This window comes from Bemisia tabaci, chromosome 5 (assembly GCF_918797505.1).
Source record: "Bemisia tabaci chromosome 5, PGI_BMITA_v3".
NCBI classification, from domain to species: domain Eukaryota; kingdom Metazoa; phylum Arthropoda; class Insecta; order Hemiptera; family Aleyrodidae; genus Bemisia; species Bemisia tabaci.
In genome coordinates this window covers 3,921,946-3,944,603 of record NC_092797.1, presented here as the reverse complement: position 1 = coordinate 3,944,603, position 22,658 = coordinate 3,921,946, and the positions used below count along the sequence as shown (strand labels likewise).

Here is a 22,658-nt window from a genome sequence, read left to right as displayed (position 1 = left end):
AGTATTTTTCTGATTCAGTTTTTGTTACCCAAGTAATCTTCTAAAATTATGAAAAGGGGTGCAGAAAATTCTCTACTTTTCCATTTTACAAACTAGCCTTCCCACTTTAAAAACCCCAGTCTCCCCATTTCCTGAGCTATGCAACCTATGTCCTTTGTTCACAAACTGCTATGGGTTTTGCACAAAACAAGCTAATTTTAACAGGATTCTACAAAAAAAACACGCTTACACCACAATTTTCGAGGAAATATCTGATTTAAAAATATTACAAGCTGGCTTTCCCAACTTACACAGCCTTCCCATGCAAGCGGCCATGAGATCATTATCGCATGATGGGGAAATATCTGCACCCCTGATTGTGTAGATGTTCTGGAAGGGTGGAAAAAGGGAAGACAGTATCTAGAAATGAGTTAAAATAGTCGCACTAAAAAAAAATTAAAAATCGAAGAGGCATAAACACAAAAAGTTCTAATTTTAAAAATGAAAACTTCAATTTATTTTAAAATCATAATAAAAATAATTTACAATTGATAAATTACAGGTTCATAGTTGAGGGCATTTTAAAAATAATGAAAATAAAATCATCTGATGGACTGAGCATGAATCAATGTACATGCCATAAGAGCCTTGGTATCTCTTAAAAATTAATTGATACACAAATAGAATTCACAGTGATAATTGGAGACATGAAATCCTCATGAATGTGTTGACAAGTGCTCAATATGTACATGGATAAATTAATCAAGTTACCGATTGATTTGCCTTCAGCTAACATTAATTACTAACAATTTTAAAAAACCAAAAAATGGACGAAAATTTAACTAACTTGTACTATACTTATGATTATGTGTACAGTGCAAGTAAGTTAAATTTTCGTCCATTTTTTTAGTTTTTAAAATTTTAATCCTTGACTTGAGCGGCACCATTTACATGTACTACGATCAATTACTTGTCAACAATTGTAACCTTGAAGATGGCTGGTTTTAAAAATTTCAAGTCTTTCTTTGAAAAATTGGTTTTTGATAGAATTATGGAGAGAAAATAAATGGCTTACAGTCACCAGTGTCCATTTAATGTATTGGGACAAAGTGCCAAATTTTGAGGAAGGGGCGTACAGCTGTTGAGCTAATGGCAAAGTGCATATTTACAAAATACAGAGAACACTCTTGCGCTATGACTCATTGCTGTTCTTCTTCCTGAAAATTGCTGTTGTTATCTTGGTGTCTTGTTTGATGATGCACTTCCTGTGGAGAAGAAAAGAAAAAAATTCATCAACTCAAAAACATTAAACAGTAGTTTTGTGGATTTGTAGGATACAAATAATATCTCAGTCACTTTTGTCAACTGTATTCATTTCAGATTTAGATTTAGATTTAGAGGGGCTCTTTATCCTTAAATACAGGGAAAACTTTACGGAACAATTTTTTAGATCCAGTGAGACTGTTTCGTTCTATGATATTTTTTCTTCCTTTAAGCCGTTTTAAGGGGGCATTTGGTCGATCATAGTTTCTCCAATTTTTTGTTTACAGCTGTAGCCACATGAATCAACAATATTACATGAAATTAGGGGCCAGAAGAAATTTTCATGCAATAAATTCATTTCTGGTGACTGCAAAAATTAAAAATTGAAAACATGGGGGGAGAGGGGCCTCTTAAAATCATGATCCCCCTTAGAAGGATTTCAACAAAAAAATGCCATTGGATAAAATAGTCTCATTTCGGTCTAAAAGTCCTTTGGGTTTCCGCCATTTGATTTTGGACACCCTTTATACTGATAAAAGTCTCTCTAACATAGACGCAAGATTTCTTTTACACTGATGATTACATTGATACATTTCTTTGTCAATCTACTGAGTTATTGATGCAGGTTCTAAATTTTGTTATGTAACCTTAGAGGTTTACAATTTTCAGAGAACCTGAGCTTGTTGAATGATTCCTCTCACTTTAGCAAAATATCAGGGTATTTTCTCTGAATATTTAAAAATCATGAAAAAGATTTTAATGAGCAAAGCTGACCGAAAACAAATGCAACAAATCTTACACGAAACTAGCTTTATACAAAAGTTGTTGAAATCGAAATTAGTAGATGAGGAGAACTCTACTCAAAAGATGTATACAAGTTTCATGTTTCTCTCAAATACTGTAGTCGTGTATTTGGACAGGGTGGTTGTCTTTCTGTAAAAATAATTCAGTGAACTTACTGAGTATCATTTTCTAGCAGAATAGTGGGTGGATTTGATTTTGGTTCAAGACGACCGACATGATGAGCAATGGCTGAGATAAGTCCACTACTCTCGGGCTTGGCATCTCCTGCGGCTGGAATATCAGAAGAGGGGGAAAAATGAGTAAATGTAAGTTTAACAATGCACATAGCTTCAAAGCTTCAGCATTTCTTTTTTTAAGCCACTTCCAAATTATGAGCTTCATTCAAAATATTTACACATCGAACCGGAAAAAAATCTAGGTGTCATCTGAATGTCAGCTATAAATTGAAGCCACTGGAAAAGTGGAAATGGAATTACACCATGAGGTAAATTTTGTTCTTTGCTATATGTACTTTGAAATAAATTTCAGTAAAATTCACCAAAATCTTTGCTTAGTAATGATAAAAATAAAAATCACCTTTCCCCATTTGCCAGAGCTTTCAATTCTCAGATCACCCAGTGACTTATGACTATCAAACACTTCTTACTCTGATGACATAGAAAGCCATAGACAAGACATAGAAAGCACACAATACCAAAAAATCTGAATGAAAACTTGAAATTTCTGGGAAAAAATTCAATGGTAACATTTACTTAAATTTGGATTGAATTTAGTAGTAGGAAACCAACACAATTACAATGTTGTCAAAATCGTGCGAAATTTTTTTGACTTTGGAGAAATGTTGTTTTGATGAAATTTACAGGATAGTTCACTTTTAAAATTGACACATTTTTCGTAGAAAAACCGAAAGACTTTAATGGGCCATTGGGCACATAATAGATGAGGATTAAGTTGCAAAATGTTTACTATACAGATTTCTGGTTTCTTTTCGCTAAATATAATCCATTAAAAGGTAGACAGATGGAGCGAATATCAATGGTGAAAGCAAAAGAAATCGTACTTCTACTGCAATGCTTCAAAATCCCCGCTGTTCTTTAATTTTTATTTTTCTTGGGAAACAAAATCAACACTGCCACTTTAATTTTCACAAAAGATTCAACACCTAATGAAAGGAATATAAAAAAACCTAAGGTATCAAATTATTAACTTTCCTGGGAAAAAAATAAGAAATTAAATCTGCAGCATTCCGAATCAAGTAAAATGTTTTTTGACTTTCACACCTCCGTTTGCTAGAATATTTTCTGGCAAGATGATCAGGAAATAAAATTTCTCCTCAAAAAAACTTTTAAATTTGACTTATTTGGGTTGAAAAAAATAATTCTCTGTCACAGTTTACGAGTGAGTTAATACTTCTAAGCCTCTTCAATAATTTTATGCCATTAGAGACAGCAATGACAATCCTTACCACATAAGCACAGTCCATGTTTGTCAGCAAACAGACAGCCTGTAACATCACCATGAGTAAGTCTGAAACAGAGGAGCCCAAATTAGGAAATGGTGAGAAACGTGTCAAAATTCAGAGGTGCTAAATTCATAGAAAAGAGAGAGAAAAAGCAGTACCAGTAAGCACCAGTATCCTCATAAAAACTGTGAGTAGAGCAGTGTCAGAAAGGTAGGTGAAAAGTTGAATTTTTAACTGATGTCACTCGATGTCGGTGGAAGATTTAACTGATGTTAGTCAAGATCAGAGGAAGATTTAACAGTTAAACAGGCATTTCAACACTGTTCTATCGATCATTATCATCAAGGGAAGATACTATAATATACTTAGCTCATTATTTATTTATAACGAAGTTAAGTAGGTTCGGAGTTGGAGAAACTTGTTAAAACTGCCAACAAGCTGCAGCAGAATTGTTAAAACTGTAGCTGGCTTTGTCGGCATTATAAGACAAGACAGCCTTATCTGAGCTGTGTAATTAATTGATTTTTCCGCGCTTAGTAACTTTACGCACTTTAAGACTGCGACAATCTTGTGACGTCAGTTTAGCATTGAAAGAAAATGCAAGAATCAAGATGGGAGAGCTTTTGCTGTAATTTACAAGTGTGTTAACTTATTTAGAAGAGAAATTTACTGGGCAATATCAACCATTCTATTCAGTTCTAAATGAGGCATCGATGCCAACCCTTCGCAATACATACATGAACTCAATGTTGTTTTTTTACTTGCAGAACCATGATAAAAATATTAATCAAATTAAATTTGATAAGACACGCTAAGAATTGATGGAAGGTCTTCCTTCAAGACTAAATCAAGTAATTAAAAAAGTGAGTGAATTTAAATTTATCACATACAATTGAGGGGCTTTGAGGACAAGGCGCATAAGTGCAGTTTTTGAAAAATTGAGATATTCATGATTTCCAGTGTAACTAGTGATAATGCATTTACTATCAAAAATTCGCTCAAAAATTCCAATTTTTAAGCATCAAAAAGCTACTTCGAACTTTCTTTCCGCCATACGGATCCACGTAATTTCGAAGCTTCAAACATGTATTTCTCAAACTAGCAAGAACTGCACTCGTGCACCTTCTCCTCCAAGCCCCTTAATTGGTTTCCATTTGTTCTCAAACAAGTCGCTTTTGCATCAGGAAATACTAGGATGAAGTCTGTTAGTCAAACACGGAAGAGGAAACTGCAGTGGAGGTGCTCATCTTGCTTCCGGACCAACTTTCAGCCTTCATCTGGTCCCTTCAAATTAGTTTAGGAGTGCGTACTTTGTATGAGTTGTAGATCTGAAAAGATGAAAAATCAGCCTCACGACTGCTGCTGACACAATACTTACATGTGCTGCGCTGCTGCTTCTAGCGAATTCTCCATAATTGAATCTTAGGAGGATGGACTTGCTTCAAGCTTCTGGGTTTAAAGTGAAAATATACCTGGCGGATCCACACCGAAAAATGTTCGACTATTTGTGGATAGTCTGTAAAATTGCACTTAAAGAATTTGAGTTGTTGGAATTACTTAGTTGGAATGGTTGAAGTTGAGATCACTGACTACGAGGCAATGTATGGGGAGCAATCATGACTTGTTGACTAACTTTTTTTAGCTGTAGTGCTTGAAAATCTTAGATTGAATTGTAGTAAAAATTAAAGAACAGAGGTAATTTTAAATCGGAGAGAAATTTTAATTATTTTGTAGACTTCCCTTATCATCCCTTATCACACACAAACGATAAACAAAACATAAAACGCTGTATAAGTCACCACTCAACATGTCCGTGCTTTTGAGGTTATGTTGTGACAGTTCAATGTTTATGCGGTTTCAGTTTCCAAAAATGTTTTAGCTTTTGAATTATTGAAGCTGTGCAGTAATCGGATGAGTGTCGTGCGAATCTATGAATATAAGATGCTTCTCATGTAGTACCAAGTTTCATCATGTAACATTTTCATCGTGAAGTGGAATTTTCTTGCTTGAACTCGTGAACAATTGATATCCGTCAGCATGACTTACATGGAATTTTTTGGCTGCGCTTCAGTTGCCTTCGGGCCAGCCTTAGCTATGTTTATTTTCACTATTTCGAATGATCCAGTCAGAATAATTATATTGATAGCAAGTGCATTTTTTTGGTTGCTATCACTTCTAATCTCTTCATTTATATGGCTCTTATGGCCTTTCAAATCTTTCCTCTTTTTTGGTGTGACTTGCTCCGTCATTTTCCAAGAACTTTTTCGTTATCTTTTGTACTCAGTTCTTTGCAAGGCAGAAGAGGGTTTAAAAAGAGTATCCATGCCAGGTACTCAAATGAGCAGCAACAAACAAGCACTGTCGTATGTCGCAGGGCTGGGTTTTGGATTGATGAGTGGAGCGTTTTCTTTAGTGAACATTCTCGCGGAGGTTATTGGCCCAGGAACAATGGGGCTTCACAAGGGAGATCCTGAGGACTTTTGCATCATCTCATCGACCATAACAATGTGTTTTATCTTCCTTCACATATGCTGGGGTATCATTTTCTTCGAAGCCATCGACAGGAAGAACTACGCAATGTTCACCTACGTATTATCAACCCACCTTTTAGTTTCGTATGTCACAATGTTAAATGCAAGTAGACTGTATTGGCTTTCCATGTCAGTTATTCTCGTAGTTGTCAGCATGTCTGCATCTGTTGCCTTCATCATCTCTGGAGGATCTGTGGGGAGCCTAAAAGCAATAGCCTCTAAGAGCTCTAGACCTCTAACTGTTCAAGCTGACTGATGATTCGTCAGTTAACTGGCGGCCTTATACATTGTTATTGCAACTTGCCCAATAATTTTTTCAAACCCTCAATGAGCTGTATGGAAAGTCCTTTAGTGTTTAAAATTGTCAGGATTCAATAGAATTGAGGCATATTGCAAAGAAATAAATTTTTCTTTCATCACTTGTAGTGTTTTCACAACAAAGTTTCTCCGAAAAAATGTTTCACTCAAAACTTTTTTTTAAAAAAAAAACAAATAAATCTCAGATTATCCCAGCATCTTTGACTATACTTACTTTTAATCGTCAGATAGTACATGAATCTTAGAATCTATTTTTAGAGATTTATTCTCCAACCTCTTTCTACCAGAAATGGTCGAAATGTTCGTGAACATTCCTAACCTAACCTAACATAAGTCTCATTGTCACTAAGACTCATAGAGAAAGAAACGGAGGTATTCGTATCTTTAAGATTGTTTACCCTGTGATGTAGGTCAGTACAACATGGCCAGCAAAATTCGGAATTCGAAGCATGAGAAACAGACCATAATGTCCGATTTTTTAGCTTAAATCAACTCATGATATAATTTCAAACTTTACATAGAATGACTTTTTCCTCTAAACCACACCATTTCCAAGAAAATCGATCCTATAAATCGTCCGTACTGACCTACATCATCAAAAAAATCCAAGATGCCGGAAGAGCACACACCTCCTTTTTTTTCTCTATGACGAAGAGTGGAGTCTTTCTATAAAAGTGTGAATAATTAACTTCAAATGTACATTATATTGAACTATATTGAAGAACAGTATTTATCTAGAATAAAATAAATTCTGAAGACATTTTTTGGGCTCTCCAAATTTGTCTCTGAAACTGCAAATAATGTCCTTAAAATTCTTAGTTCTTTGTAACCACCTATGTTTCACATGTACCTCCTGTTTTGGGAGCTCTTTTCACTTTGCTGTGTGATTATTTTTTGTTTTTCATCAAATGTGGATGTTTGAACTAGCTTTCTGATGTTTTAAGTAATATTAAGGTGATTTGTCAAGCTCAAATGACATGGTCGAAGTGGAGTGCGATATATCGCATCGATTAGGTCAAAAATCTCAGCAGATTTTGAATTTTTAGCAAAAACAAGGACGATAGCCCCTGCGCATGAGCCTAAAGAATCATTCTAAACCCAAAAATCAGCAAAATTCAGAGAAATGAAAGCAGAATAGTGTTCGGAAAAAAACCTCGCATTCGATACAGAAATCGATGGCTGAATCGAATGGGAGGTTTTTTTCCAAACACTATTCTGCTTTCATCTCTCGGAATTTCGTTGATCTTTGGATTTAGAATGATTCTTTAGGCTCATGCGCAGGGGCTATCGTCCTTTTTTTCGCTAAAAATTCAAAATCGACCGAGATTTTTGACCTAATCGATGCGATATATCGCATGCCAGTTCGACCACGTCACTTGAGCTTGACGAATCACCTTAAGGGCAGCAATCCAAGCATACAAAAATCGAAACTCTGGAAATTGAAGTTGCTTATCGCCATCCGCCTACCAACATCTCAGAATTTCGAAATTTTACCCACTATTTTACAGAGAAACTCTTGCATATTTTCCTGCAAAAATTTATGTTAGTTTTTTCATCTCTCAAAAAAAAAAAAAAACTGACGTTTGCAGAGTTGTTTCTATTGAAATGTATGTCTTGCGTCTGTCGAAATTCTGTACCACTGCAGTGGAACATGAGTTCTTAATTGGTCTATTTTTACCTTAAGGAAATATAAGAGCTTGCAAACTATTTTATTTGAGGTTGAATTTTTTTGAAATATTCTCCATATTCAGAGTGTGATATTTTAACATCCTCCAAAAGAATAGATTAGTATATTCCTAAAAATTATGTGGATATTTTAAAGAACTAGTTTCTAATAAATGAGTAAAAAACGTTTGATTTGTGGGTTTTCATTAAGTTTCTCTTCAGTGTGATCTTTAACTTGTGAACAGTGATGTAGAATAAGATTAGTAGATCATGTCAACAGAAGCGCAGGCACCGGCTATTCTCTCTTGTCCTCAAAGCAAAAATGTTACAGTACCTAAAGCACTATGTCTGGATTTTTGATGTTCTGGAGTGGTTGAATAGTAATGGATTTGTACCTATCTTCTTGGGAAGTGGAAGGTTTTTCTACATTCATCTTCAAGCTAACCAGAGAAATAATGAAAATTTGACTAAAATTGTACCTATAGTTTTTTACCAATTTCATTTTGTTAAGTTTACGTAAAAGCAAATTTCGATCAGTGCTCACGTTGATGACTGACTCCTGGAAGAAAATTTTTTTACGGTGCTTGTGCCTCTAATTGACGTAGTGTTTTCATTTTATGACAGAGATGAAATAGGAAACCATTGCACCCCGCTAATGTAGTCCTAAAAAGTATTCTTTGATACTATGGAAGAGAGCATTTTTGTTCCTCATAACTTGAGGAGTTACATTAGATAGCAAAAATACATGTGTTTCAAGCACCTATAAGGTGTGATTTCAATGCTCTGCACCACCCTTTGTCAGGTAAAGCTCTACTTGACCAGCAACTTGAACTGTAAAAGCATTTGTGCGAGTCATTAAAGGCTGCACATACACAAAACACATAAATACTACTTTCAAAATCTACTGGAGGGGGCAAAATTTCAAGTGTATTAAAACAATCACTCGAAAATTTCAAAAAAGGCCTGAGTTATCTAAGTCTAAAACCGCATTACATCACGGTTCGTAAACATTTTTAACTAATCTTGTAGGGCTGGAAATTTAACTGTTGATGCCAATTTTTTTTTTTTTTTTTTTTTTTTTTTTTTTTTTTTTTTTTTTGGAGGGGCCAATTTTACTAGAGTTATTCAAAATCATTGATGATTCAATTTCCTCTCTTTTTTTCCTCAAGTGTATTCTACCTCCGTCATCAACCGGAGGCTTCAATTCTTTTTACTGCTCATGAATTCACTGCAGTTTTTGTCTGTTTCTCCATAGCGGATAGTGCGAAGCGAGGGACTCGCGGAGCTTTTCCGACTGGAAAATCGCACTCAACGGGTAATTTGCAAGCGAGCTTGCTTGGTGCAGGCCGGATCGGCGAACTTCCGATTTTGACCCTAAAAATTTAGTCCATGTGCCCCTGCCGATTTTTCTCAATTTTGGTCGTGGAAAAAAATCTCGAGATTAGACTCGGATCCTATGTAATTGAAGGTGCTGGATCGATTGCGCATGGTCCCGAGGCTCGGCGAGGCTCCCTGAGCCGAGAAACAGTCAAAAACTGGTCGAAAACGACTGTTTCTGACCAGTCTTTGATTGTTTCTCTAAGGCGTTTTCAGCGGATAGGGCGAAGCGAGGGACTCGCGGAGCAGAGCCGGATTTACTTACTTGCCGCCCATGGGCCTCCTGCATTTTTCCGCTCTCTTCTCATTCGTTTTGAAACATTAATAGATCGTATTCGATAGTGGTTCGATGTATCGTTTGGGTCAAAACAAAAGAACATAATCTCAAACAAAAATTTTAGGATTTAATTTGGAAAAGCTGAAAATAAGAAAATTCCTAACAAGTTCACTATTCATTGTCATTTGGTACTCGAGAGAATAAAAATTCGATCACATAAGACCCGTTGTTACCTCAGATTTCTAAATTGACTTTTGAGGCTGTGTTTACATATTGAACCAATCGATATCGATATTATCTCACCTGTGTGATCTATTGAATACGATCTATAAAAACCATCAAGTGAACGTGCCGGTGGGAGAGGGGTGTAGGTATGAGACGCGTTCACCCGTGTTGGGCACATTTTTTGTGAAAGCCCTATCAACACTAGCAGAAGTTCACGGAACTTTGCGCGAAAGTTACGTTCCCATCCCCATCCCTGTTTGAACAAGGCCTTTCATTTATAAGAAATGAACGAAAAAATTCGGAAAGAAGAAACATAAGTGTGGATAATAATTTTAACTCCGCCACCGCGCCGACCGCACTGTGATTGGCGCAATGCGTGAAGTATTCATACAGTCTTGTAGGCGCTATGCATTTCAAGCCGACTGCTGCTGACCGCAGTGTATTTGACGCAATGCGTGAAGTATTCATGCAGTCTTGTAGGCGCTATGCATTTCAAGCCGACTGCTGCTGACCGCAGTGTATTTGACGCAATGCGTGAAGTATTCATGCAGTCCTGTAGGCGCTATGCGTTTCATGCCGACCTCCGCGTCGAGGGCTTCTCTTTTTCATCTCAGTCCTCGTCATCATTGCTCTCCGAGCCGCTCCACTCCAGGTCAAATTGCATGTTAGGTTTCTCTTTCACTTCGACTTATTAAAGGTGTTGCCTCTTGTTTCACCGAAAGACGACGGAATTAGACTATTAGATAGACGACAGAATTAGATAGAAATTACTATACGTTAACTCTCAGGAAATGAGAGATTTTGTCGCCTGCTCTCATTTGTAATAGATTTTCAGAATCCGATTTTTTTCTCTCTTTTTTTGATACCTAGGTACATTAAAAAAGATTGCAATATTTGCCGCCCTCTACATTTTGCCACCATGGGCCGCTGCCCATACGTGGCCGTGGCCAACCCCTAAATCCGACCCTGTCACAAAGCTTTTCCAACTGGAAAATCGCACTCAGCGGGTCGTTTCCAAGCAAGCTTGCTTGGTTTCGGCCCGATCGGCGAACTTTCGATTTGGACCCTAAAAATTTAGTCCATGTAACTGTAACCCCTGTCGATTTTTCTCGATTTCGGTCGTGGAAAAAATTTTCGAGATTAGACTCGGATCCTATGTAGGTAGTTGAAGGCCCTGGATAGATTGCGCATGGTCCCGAGGCTCGGCGAGGCTGCCTGAGCAGAGAAACAGTCAAGAACTGGTCGAAAACGAGTGTTTCGGACCAGTTTTTGACTGTTTTTGGACCAGTAGTCGTTTTCCGCAGATAGCGCGATGCGACGGACTCGCGGAGCTTTTCCAACTGGAAAATCGCACTCTGCGGGTCATTTCCAAGCGAGCTTGCTTGGTTTCGCCCCGATCGGAGAGCTTTCGACTTTGACCCCTATGTCGGTTTTTTTTTAGGTTTTTAGCTAGGAGGTACGATTCTTAGTTTAGGAAGTCGCGGTGAGCTTTGGATCGAGTGAGTTATACCAGGAACTTATGTGTGATTCGAGGATAATTCTGAACTTTTGTTGCCCGTCCGTAATTATGAAAATCCGGCGCTCTGCTTCGCTTCGCACCGGTTTTCTTTCTTTTTTTTTGGGGGGGGGGGGGGGTCTTTTCAGTCGTTTCTCTCTTTCTATAAGTGACCCGCGGATCCACCGCGGGAAGGACAGTGTATTTCCAGAAGTGGGAGCAAGAGTCTTGGAATTTACCCTGACCCACTGTGCGGCCTCGCTCTGGCCGGCCTCCCTTATGCCGCGCATCCCCCGCCTGAAACTTTCAAAGCTCGCCATTTTTGAGTGGACATGATTTGACCTCCCCCCACTTTCGAGTCCCACCCCTCAAAATCTATTGTCTCTAATTTCAATTTTTTTCTCTCTCAGAATAGGAGCTCTAATGAGGCTCTTCAAGACGCAAAAAATGTGTCCAAATACCTTGCAACGTAAGAAAGATATAACCACTCAAAAATAGAAAAATCTCAAAAAGGTCGAAATTCATACATATATACATACACACATATAAGGTACACATGAATTTGAATGACATATATTTTCGTGATCTACGACCCGTGATCGGTGCTGTTCACAAGGTCTTAGGTCTGGGTCCGACATCATGGGAGAATGCAATAGAGTATTTTCTTTGGAAAATACTAAAAATCGGCAGGGGTGTCATGGATAATCAAGAATCACAGAATATCTCAAAAGTAGAAATAAAAAAAAAAAACATATAATAGAATATTTGACCAGAGAAATTTTATTCATATTTAAGTAACATTATGGGAACATGATATTCAGTAAAAGTGAAAGACTGTCTGTTTTGAAAGTAATAAAATAATCACTAAAAGAATAAGAAATCAAATTTCCTTCAGAAAAACGATGTGTAAGATTAGATGCAACTTTTATTGGTTCTATAAAGTTTTAACCAACTCTAATAAGGTCAACATTGGCAGGTTTTGGTCATTTGAAATAGACCCATTGCTGTAGGTACTCATACAATTTTCCAAAACGAAAAAGGCAAAATTTTTTATATCACTGCCTATTAGTCTCATTTTTGACAGATCAGCAACATGCACTAAAACCATTATGGAAACAATGAAAACCATGGCTTGAATCGTGTTTGCCCTTATATTTTGTCCTCAGGGTTGGGTTGTTTCCAAACTGTCACATAGGGGTAAATATTTTGACAGTTAAAAAATTTGGAATTACTTCTTGGAAACAATCTACCGAAATAATACAATTTTTTTAGAAATTTGCTGACTTAACAATTAATGTTCCTTGCTTTTATCTTATCTTAACCCATGGAAGGTGATCTAGATTTGATCATAATTGTCAATCTTGAAATGAACCAGTGAGAACCAAAACACACCAACTCAGTAACTCGAAAATGCTCACTTTTCACTGAGGACAGACAATTTTCATAAAGGCCGATGAAGTTACCGTATCTGTTCCGACTTGGACATTTAAAATTTCCTTGAGTACTTGCTTTTAGGCAGCAAAAATCTTTTTCTTAGACTAGCTTCTTCGCCTAATATGCAGTGTTGTGTGTGTCTTGATTATTTTCATTTTTTCGAGTTGGTGTGTTTTCGTTCTCACTGATTCAAATATTTACTGTTGTGGCACATTTCACGCCCTCTGACTCTCAACATGGACTCTGAATGATAGAGTGAGACTTTTGAGAGAGACTTTTCTGGGAGAAAAATATTCTGCAATTTAAAGGTATGATTTTGGTTCGGTCTCCATGTAAGAAATTATAATGATTGTGGAAATTTTGAAACACTGTGACCAAGATATACATTCATGCGGCTTTACTGTCAAGAAGTAGCTTTTAACATTGATAAAAGAAACTACAAAGGCCAACTACTTAACTGTAATATTTGTATGGGTTGTATTTAATACTTGCTACCTAACCAAGTGTAACCATTTGCAGGTGTGCTACATATAAAATGTATGACTGTAGGTATTTATGTCAAATAATATTCTAAGTAGACATTAATACATTTTTTACATTAAATACGAGCAGTCTTGCTTTCAATGTTTTCGTTAAAAAATTATGCCAATTTCACAAAATAAAAATTTTTAATGCATGTGTGAAACTTAAAAATGTATAATGTAATGAAAAATGTATTTAAATTTTATGTACCCAGATGAAATGATGAATACTGCTAAAGTTGTTTAAAGATCGTGTTGATACATTAGGTACATTCTGGACACAATTTTTTCAGTAGTGATCTTTGTATACACAGAAGTTCAGGATTACATTATGCAAAGGTTGAAAACCATTAATTAACAATTGAATTAAACTTTAATTAAAAATCGTGTACCTAAATGTTATTTTCTTTGAACATACTTTTAACTGAAGTTTACATACAATCTTAATCATTTTTAAACAGGTACTTTTTAAGAAGCTCTATTAGTAGGGAGACCATGAAGTTAAACCAAGCTTTCTTTACTGTAGGTTCGTAGTAAACTTTCTTAGATCTTGATGAAATGATTTTTCATGTAATCTGTGAACCAAACAATGAAATCTGGTGAAACTGCAGCTGATCAACTGAAAAACTCTCCAAGATGTGAATTTCTAAAGTTATGGTATGCGGAGCGCTTCGCAACTACAAGCCAACAGATCCTTTCTTGATAGGAAATTCTGCATCTTGTGGAAAAATCAACGTTTTTCCTTCAAAATTGACTTCAGAACCGATATAAAAGTATGTAGATTTCAAACAAAAAAATAAATAAATATGTAAAAAGATACGTATTCATCCCTATGATCGTTGGAAAGAACAATGGTGCATCACATTTTACCTGACGCATTATTCTTGGCTGAAAAACTTGTTTTGTTTAGCAAGCATATCTTAAATCTACCAACTTTTGTAGTTCCTTTTGTTTGTTAGCATGTATTTGTCTCTATAATATGTTGGAATGTTAATTTTAGCCATCCATAGTGCAACGATCTAGTTGGTTTCTAGCATAGATGCAAGAGTTGCACTTTTATGCAGTCATGTCACTGCGACTCACTTCCAAGTTAGTGCGAGTATAAGAATGAGACGCCTCGCAACCCTCGAAACTGATCGTGAAGGTACTGAATCCCTTCAAGACTTTTCTAGCTCTTCGCTACAAACTGTTGTTGATGTTCACTCGCCACCATTCGGTGGAAGTCTCAAACCCAAACCTCGGGCCCAACCTTTACTGACAGCCATGGGCCGGGTGTGGAGCTCCTCCTACAAACAAGGTTTCTGCGAGCAGAAACTCTGGTCCAACCGAAACCAGGGGCCATGTTCCAGGAAATTGTGAAAAATGCAGTCGAGGCTGCAGAAACAGACACCTCAGTAATAATTGGTGGCACCCATAACTTAAACTCTAAAAAGACCGATGAGCAAATTAAATCAGAATTTAACTTGGAGTCATTGAAGAAATTAAAGTGCCAAATTATACTCTTTGAGATTTTCCCTTGCTATGATCCTAAAATTCATGATTCAAAAATGCGAGGCGTGAACATATTTCTGTCAAACAAGAGTAAAGATTTTGACAACTTAACTGTTATTCGCTCCGGAACTAAGAGATTGTTCATAAGATCAAACCCCCTAAATTATACAAGCGTAACTTATTTCTTGTTGCCGATATTAATTAATTTGTTTATTCTAAGTATTAAAGCACCCCTCTCATGTGATAAGCATTGACAAATGTCAATTTAAATAATTTTAACGTGAATGTAACTAAATTATAAGATTTTAATTTTTTTTTTTTTTGTAATACCTAATACAAGATTTTTTTTTTTATAAAATTGACATTGTTTATCATTTCTAGTTGTACCAAGATTTTCCCTGACTCTTAAATGTAAGCCTCAGTATGTATCTCAGGGGTAACATAGTGTTTATACCAGCCTCCTCTGTTTGCAAATGCAAATTTTCAAATTGTAGAATTTTTTGGGGCATTCTTTCTATCTCAATTTTTTGAGGAACTTGGCAATCGGCTTGGATGCCAGAATCGCGCGTACCGCCGGACCGTCCGCTGTGTGCTACTTACGCAACCGGTCCCGCGTCCCACGCACTCATCACGCGGGCACGCGTTGCGTCGCGTCGCGCGCTCTTATCACGCGGCCGCGCGTCTCATTGCAAGTCGCTGCTCAAGCGCCTAAGAAGAAGTTACCTACGGTAAGTACCTCCATGTACCTACACCTCTGCTCCATCGGCGCGCTGGTCCAACTCTAGCCGAGCTCTCCCCGGCTCCAACGACTTGCGGGTCTTCCATGCCCACATCGCCTGAAGCGCTACCACACTGGGCCAGCCCGAGGAGCTGTCTCTTGGGGGCTCTACGGCGCCTCCAAGCGCAAAAACCAACTGTGGACTTCCATGTCCAGATCGCCTGGAGTGCTATCACACCGGGCCAGCCCGACCGAGCTATATCGTGGGGTGTTCTCAGCGCTTCCAAGCGCAAAAACCAAGTCCTCTACAGGACAGCTGGCATTCGTCCTCTCTTACTTAGGATCAGCGCTAGCCGACACTAAAAGTCGCACTCCTTTTCATGGTGCCAAAACCCAGGAACTATTCGTTGAATAGTTCTTGCTACACCTGATGTATCATGGATCGTGAGAACAGAAGGAGTTAATTTACATACCCATTATAAGCAGCTGTTGAGACTCTACACGTCTGAAGAAACTGGTATGGAAACTTCTTTATCAATCGGGCTAGCATTAATTGGTTGCATAGATCTGAAATTCTATGATGATGTAGCAAATTTGCTCAAGCGAGAGCAAATAAATCTTGTGCCCCTGAGTATACAAGATTTTGTAGACAAACACTATTTTACTGTAAAATGGAATCATCTAGCAGACTATGTAGATATGAACCCCCGTCATTGCATGTATGTGACTGCCCTCTTACTCAATCTTATAGGAAAAACCCTAAACTCGACCAACTACGCCCCATGGATGGATAGACGCACCAATTCGTATGGCACAGCTATTGGGTTCGATAGAGATACCACGGATTTAGTGAAATATCAACCTTCTCAAGAGTTTCCCTGTAAATACAACGCTGAGGTCAGAGCAAGATGGCAAATCCGCCGACGGTGCTTTATTGAAGCATGGGTGCTTTCTACCAAACCGGGACCCATAGGTACTGCAGCCTCCACGGTGCTGGTTTTATTGAGAGGGGCCGAGTTGACAAACTTCGCCAGCATAGTCCAGCAGCTTCTGATTCTTCACCCGGAGTTAATGGGATGGAATGCTCTAGCCAGATACTTCCCGTTAATTATCAAAGCATATAGGAAATTCACCGCTATGGGCAACTACGTAGACTGGATCAAACTGTTAATGCCAGATCAGATGGTTGAGGAGTTCAAGACTACAAATCTCAAAATACCATTCACTATCGCACGTGCAGTTGCTGAAGAATATGGGCAGACCATACATGGGCAAATACATATATATTGAACTGCTCAACTAGACACTGTCACAACAGCACTCCAGGCTAGTTGATCTTAGACAACGCTCCCGCTAGGCAAGACCAACCCTGAGAAGTTTGCCTCTGCCACCTTTCGCCTGCAGCATCGATGTGGCAATGCAAACCGACCTGCCCGCCAACAAAGAGAGATGTCTCCGGGACGACTCCTGCTACTCATCAGCCTTCAGAGCCTCCCACCTCATCCACTCATTGCACTTACTCAACAAATTTTCCAACATATAATTGTCCATAATTTTTCATTATTATTATTATACTTTTTTTCTCCCTCAATATATTTTTTTATTCATGTTCTACCAGGTCCCCAATTACAGTGATCTTCTCTCTTGGAAATGATGAGTTATTGACAAACCTAATTTTGCCACAACTCCTGTGTTGCATTTCAGCATGTAGGTTTATGTAACCTACTTTTAGATGATCGCACTGTCACCGCTGCTTGCAAACAGTGCTTGTTTTAGTGCTCAGTTAGTCTCTTTTTTGTGTGATTTTTTTGGCGTCTATTCCTTTGTTGATAGACTAGGAATCTACAGCCATCTATCAAATCATGTTGAACTTTGCTTCTAATGTTTTCCTTGCTTATGTTTATATTTGGACCGAGTTTAACAGAAAGGAACCAAGCCACATCAGCTATTGCCAAGTTTAACTGGGCAATTAAATTTTTTACGAGAGAACGTTTGTTCGGATTTCTTTGAAAATTTTAAGGAATTTGCTTCGAACCATGGAGAATTTTCACTGAAATTTGCACGAAAATCCGCACAACCGTTTTAATGTAAAAAATTAAATTGCCCAATTAAATTTGGCAATAGCTGATGTGGCTTGGTTCCTTTCTGTTTAACGCGGTCCATTTGTCAATGCTATATGCATGACGCTCTTCTCTTGCTTGTTACTTTTCCAAATAAACTTGGACTTGCACTCGGTTACAGCATCTCACGGAGTTACTGTCTCTTTTTCCCTCTTCTGTTGAAAGGTTATGAGCCTACAAGTCTAACGCAAACACGAAGTGCCGGTTAAAAGAATATGGGTGGAGAAAATTCTAAGACGAAAGAAGATACAAGTGTAAATAATACTGCTCCTGTGCAGACAATTAAGAGTTGATAATGAGATGAACGATCTAAGTACCCATGACATCATACTTTACGTACTTGTGATTCTCTTAGCGTCGATATTAATAATTTTTGGAATCACAGTTTGGTGTTGACGAAATTCGAAAAAACGCGCCCGATTAGAAAAACAAGTTCCAGAACTTCAACTATTGAAGGATAAAGTTTCGGCTTTAAAGAAATGTGTTTCGCAGAAATAAATTTTGTGCAGAAAATCGGTTCTCAAGCATTGTATTAAAATAGGAACTTTGAGGAAAATCTCTCTGTGTTTTGTACAGCAAAATTTTAGTGTACTGTACGGAAAATTTTTGTGTATGTGAACAAGATTTTTTTTTCTCTTGAAAAAGTGGTAAATACGATAAATAAAAATTATCATGGAGGAATTCATAAAAATTGAAAGGTTAAAAGGAAAAGTAACATTCCAGTTATGGAAGCTACAGATTAACGCGATATTTAAATCCCTTGGATTACGGAACATTGTTAGAGGAAAATATGCCAGGCCGGAAAGTAAAATGGATGAAATGGCTGAGTGGGACAAAGAGGACGGTGCGGCCCAGAAGTACATATTTACCACAGTCAATAAGCGTTTAATAACTCATATAATGAATTGTGGAACTGCGGAAGATATGATGAATAAATTGCAAGAAATTCTTGAAAAAGACTACTCTAAGAAGAAATGCACTCTCATACAAGAATTTCATGAAATTAGTTACAACAAAAGTGATTCAATTTCTGAATATATAAGTGAAGTGGAGAATCTGGCACAGAGGATTAACAGTATCAAAGAAAATTCAACTAAGGATGATATGATAATTGCCAAGATTTTAACAACGTTGCCAGAAAACTACGAACCTTTCGTTTCAGCTTGGGAATCAACTGAAATCAAAGAACAAACTCTCACAAATCTGACTTGCAGACTGATGGGCGAAGAAACGAGAAAGAAGAAGCAAAAGAACGAGAAGGACAAAAGTCTTTGAACAAAGACATTCTCGTTTCACTCATCGTATCTCCCCTTTGTTTACACAAAACCTACCTATGGTGACCGAGACATGAGTGACAGTTCAAATTTCAACGATGGCTAAATGTCGTACTAGAGTGTTTTTGGTTCAATAAAAATAGGCGGTTCGGAATCCAAAGATGTCGAAAAATCATCACTGACAGTAGTTGTTTCCGGTCAAGCGAATGTAAATTCCGATCATGACAGCACACAGTGGTGGACCTTCGGAGATTTTTTCCTTGTGCTAATCCTTCTTATAATTACTTTAAAGGCGAGACAACTGATTTTTTGTGTAAGAAAGTTCGAACGAGAACTAACGCGTTTAAGACAGGCCACTGTTGAATTATGCACATTGACAATCTAAATGGGCCTACATGGTTTTGAACTCTGTGGGCAATCAAGACGAGGCAGGATTGAAAGCTTTCAAAGCAGCTGTAGGAAAACTTGATGAAAACCAATCTGAATCATGGTAAGGCCTATGAACTGGTCATAATGGCTCCTTTGAAGGAAATCATATGGATACCCTTACAAGTTTTTGCCGCTGTAGCTGAAGGTCCCTAATAGTGTGTGTCTTGATATTACCATGAGCAAGTAAAAGAACTTTTTGTACATGTACTTTCTGCATGGTGACAATATAAAATATGCCCAGAAGTACATCTAGAGGTGTACGCAACCTATATGCCAAGTGTATCAGCAGAAGTCAAAGAGTAGTAACTCAGCAGCGAAGGAGCAATGCCGCCAGCCACCTGGGTTATTAGCCCTCTACCCGTATCATTCAGCAGTGTTTAGAGTCAATAGTTCTCCATGTAAATAAATGTTAAGGGGAAAAAAGTAGCATGTAAAGATGCTGGTTCCAAAATTATTTCAGGTTCCTACTTCTATATGTGGGTCAATTTTGAATATTATAGGTTCATATTTCAACAGGATACAGAATGTCCTATCAAGAAGACTCCCTGGCGTTTAATTGCGAAAAGCTCTGCATGTGAAAACTTCAAAAATTCATACCTCCAAGTTTTCAGGAAGGGTTGCCATTTTGCTAGAATTCATATTTCCGTCCATAGATAACATGGAAATGTTTCATCAGGATCTGAGAGGGTAGGTTACATAGCTGGATGAGTTGGCATGGAATGATCAAACTCAACATGATTGATGCACATCACATTTCTCCCTCGAGGTCAGCTGCCATCTGATAGGTAAGCCAACAAAGGGCTGTAACAAAGACTTTGAGGAATGAATTTTAAATTCTAACATTGAGGCAAAATAATGAGCGCTTATGTTCAATTTTTCTCATTTTGTGAACCTTTGCTACATGTACTCTTACTACAAGAAATCTCAATTTTTAAAGGCATCTTTTAACTCCCTAGTCAGTGATACCCTCCAATTCAGGAACTGTTTACCTTCAAAAACTTTGGACCATTTGTTATGGATCAGTTGCGCTGGTCAAAAGATCGTGTTATGATGCTTGATTATGGTAGATTAGCTGAAAATAATAAGATACGTCCAGACAACAACTTTCTACGTGCAATATTAACCGAGGTATCGTACTTTGTAAAATTTGGTTATTGACGTTCACTACCGCGGTGGATGATGTCACGAACTGGATTTTTCAAAGGACATTATCCCAGTTTATATTGAACGTAGAGAGTTGCTTTTTGGACAGATATTATTTAAAGCTGACCAACAAGGACCAAGCATTATTACATGATTCTGTGACCAGAATGGTCACACTGACTCATTGGTAATTATTTTGTGATCATCAGTATTACATGAAGCAGGTTAAGGGGTATGACTCATTTTACTGACTGAAGAATGTGCAAAAAAAGGAAGGAAAAAACCTGCCTCAAATTGTCTCATTGTTTGCTTGACTTGATTTCTGAGTCAGTACAAAAAAGAAATGAAGATATGGAAGACAAAACACCTTTCAAGGTTATGATGAAAATCAAGAAACCATGATTAAATAGCAGCATTAAACACTAGATAACGAAGACAAAAGAGTGGTTAAATCAATTATTGAAACTGTGAAAACTGTCTTAAAGATAAAAGGCATTTTAACAAAATTTAAAGATACGATTGCATGAACAGGCTCGTCTTCAGCGTAATAAAATTAATCTCCTAATTACTAATCAAAATACGAAGTTTAAGGTGAACTTATGAGCAATAATGGACTAGATTTAAATGAGGAAAATGGAAACAACTCAAAGGTCATACAATTCAACTATTGAATCATTGGGATTACAAATTATTCAATACGATTTTTCAACAAAACTTTTGAGTGAAGAGCTTGCAAGAAAGAGAAATTTGTTTAAGTATTCTGCATGGGTACATAGTTTTTTCAGTTGCCGTAACAGCTTTCAAAGAATGCCATTGAGTGTTCAGATTTAGTAAGACATCCTCAAACTGCTAGGTTTGTAGTGAAAAACAAGTACATTGTGAAAAAAACAGGTAAATTTTAAGTACAAGGTAGGCTGCATGTTAAATGACCTGACATGCAAATAAGTTCTATGTTTTCACATTTTTACCATTCTAGCAAAATTGTGTGCATCTTTCCAAAACCCCTCTTTCTTGTAAAAATATCAACTTCACTGATTGAAATACGGAACTTCCCAATAAAATATAAGATGTTCAAGATCAGCTCGAACCTTACTCCCCGGTCACATCAACCATTATTAACAGCAGCTACATTGAGAAATTAGAAAAATTTCACAGAGGGTAGGTTACTTCTAGGAAGTACATAATTGCAATAAGTAGTCATACACTGAACTTTCAGTTAGTGTTTGCATGCTGCTTACCTTCTCAATTCAAGATGCTGAAATGATCAAATTTTTTTTAGATCAAGTTAACAATTCTAAAGTGGCTACCTTTGCCCATTCTCTCTGTTCTGGGCATGGAAGGTAATGCACCTATTATAGTGGCCGATTGGATAGACTTAGATTGAGGATTTCCACTCTATAACAGCATATTTCAATAAATAGGAGCTTGAATGACCTTTTCTTAGAAAAATGATACTTGGGCCCTGGACTCAAAGTATGTTTAAACTAATGCTTACCTTCTTAAATAAACAGGGGTATCGGTTGGGTAAAAGGGTAAGGGTAAAACCTTTCTGCCAAGTTTGTACAATGAAATTGGATCATTTACTTCTTTTAAAGACCAACACTTTCCCAAGATGCATTCTATATGATATGTGAACAAGAGAGTAATAAATTTCAGGTGATTTGCACAAATCATAACATTTTAAAATTGGGAATGACAAGAGAAAAGCAATGAAACAGTTTTGAGTGTTTGACCAATGTTAGTCACCTGAAAAGTAACATTCTAATTACAAAGAGGTATAATTATCTGTTTTAAAAAAAATTAAAAAGAACCTACAAAAGATAGAAGCCAACAAAAATCAACGAATCAATTTGGTTTGGTGGCTAAAATTAAAAAAGAAAAGGAAGTGAACATCTTGCCCATAAAACTGTGTGTACAGTATAACCTTGATAGGTCTGTGCTCCAGTAAATTAGATATGAAAGTTGACCTTCAAATTCTCCAACGTTAGAGAAATTAATCGCATCTGATCCATGCAAACTTATCAGAGGTTAATTACGTTCACAAACAGGTTACAATTGACTTAATATTGGGATAACAAAAGAAAAGAAAAAATGAAGGAAGAAAGAAAGAAAGTAGTAGTAAGATAAGTTTA

General features: G+C 37.2%; 4 protein-coding genes across 7 annotated transcripts in view; 2 read left to right on the top strand and 2 right to left on the bottom strand.

Moving 5' to 3' along the window:
- Window positions 1–472: 472 nt before the first annotated feature.
- Lamtor5 (Late endosomal/lysosomal adaptor, MAPK and MTOR activator 5) lies at window positions 473–5,267 on the bottom strand. The gene is made up of 4 exons (XM_019060598.2): window positions 4,887–5,267; window positions 3,512–3,573; window positions 2,202–2,316; window positions 473–1,244 (listed from the first exon to the last, which is right to left on the bottom strand). Exons 1-4 carry the CDS (start codon window positions 4,919–4,921, stop codon window positions 1,172–1,174), a joined length of 285 nt encoding a protein of 94 aa, XP_018916143.2. The 5' UTR covers window positions 4,922–5,267; the 3' UTR covers window positions 473–1,171.
- Window positions 5,268–5,343: 76 nt separating this feature from the next.
- Window positions 5,344–8,212, top strand: aph-1 (gamma-secretase subunit Aph-1). Its single transcript, XM_072301104.1, has one exon. It carries the CDS (start codon window positions 5,546–5,548, stop codon window positions 6,293–6,295), a length of 750 nt encoding a protein of 249 aa, XP_072157205.1. The 5' UTR covers window positions 5,344–5,545; the 3' UTR covers window positions 6,296–8,212.
- Window positions 8,213–11,554: 3,342 nt separating this feature from the next.
- LOC109037062 (man(5)GlcNAc(2)-PP-dolichol translocation protein RFT1) overlaps window positions 11,555–22,658 on the bottom strand; it is a 35,945-nt gene continuing 24,841 nt past the window's right edge. Inside the window, exons 10-11 of one of the 4 annotated variants that reach the window (XR_011899969.1) lie at window positions 19,981–22,145; window positions 11,555–13,926 (exon numbers count right to left, since the gene is read on the bottom strand). The gene's annotated coding sequence lies outside the window, so the exon portion shown is untranslated. Of the gene's footprint in view, window positions 13,927–17,145; window positions 22,146–22,658 lie in introns of those variants that run through there. The other 3 variants (XR_011899966.1, XR_011899965.1, XR_011899967.1) reach the window with 3 other exon arrangements.
- LOC140224631 (uncharacterized) lies at window positions 18,491–18,955 on the top strand. Its single transcript, XM_072300593.1, has one exon. It carries the CDS (start codon window positions 18,491–18,493, stop codon window positions 18,953–18,955), a length of 465 nt encoding a protein of 154 aa, XP_072156694.1.

Coding starts and splice junctions, on each gene's coding strand:
- aph-1 (XM_072301104.1), top strand. CDS start 5,546: ATGACTTACATGGAATTTTTTGGCTGCGCTTCAGTTGCCTTCGGGCCA.
- LOC140224631 (XM_072300593.1), top strand. CDS start 18,491: ATGGATGAAATGGCTGAGTGGGACAAAGAGGACGGTGCGGCCCAGAAG.
- Lamtor5 (XM_019060598.2), bottom strand. CDS start 4,921: ATGGAGAATTCGCTAGAAGCAGCAGCGCAGCACAT. Junction 3,574..4,886: donor GAAGCAGCAGCGCAGCACAT/GTAAGTATTGTG, acceptor CCTCTGTTTCAG/ACTTACTCATGGTGATGTTA. Junction 2,317..3,511: donor ACATGGACTGTGCTTATGTG/GTAAGGATTGTC, acceptor CTGATATTCCAG/CCGCAGGAGATGCCAAGCCC.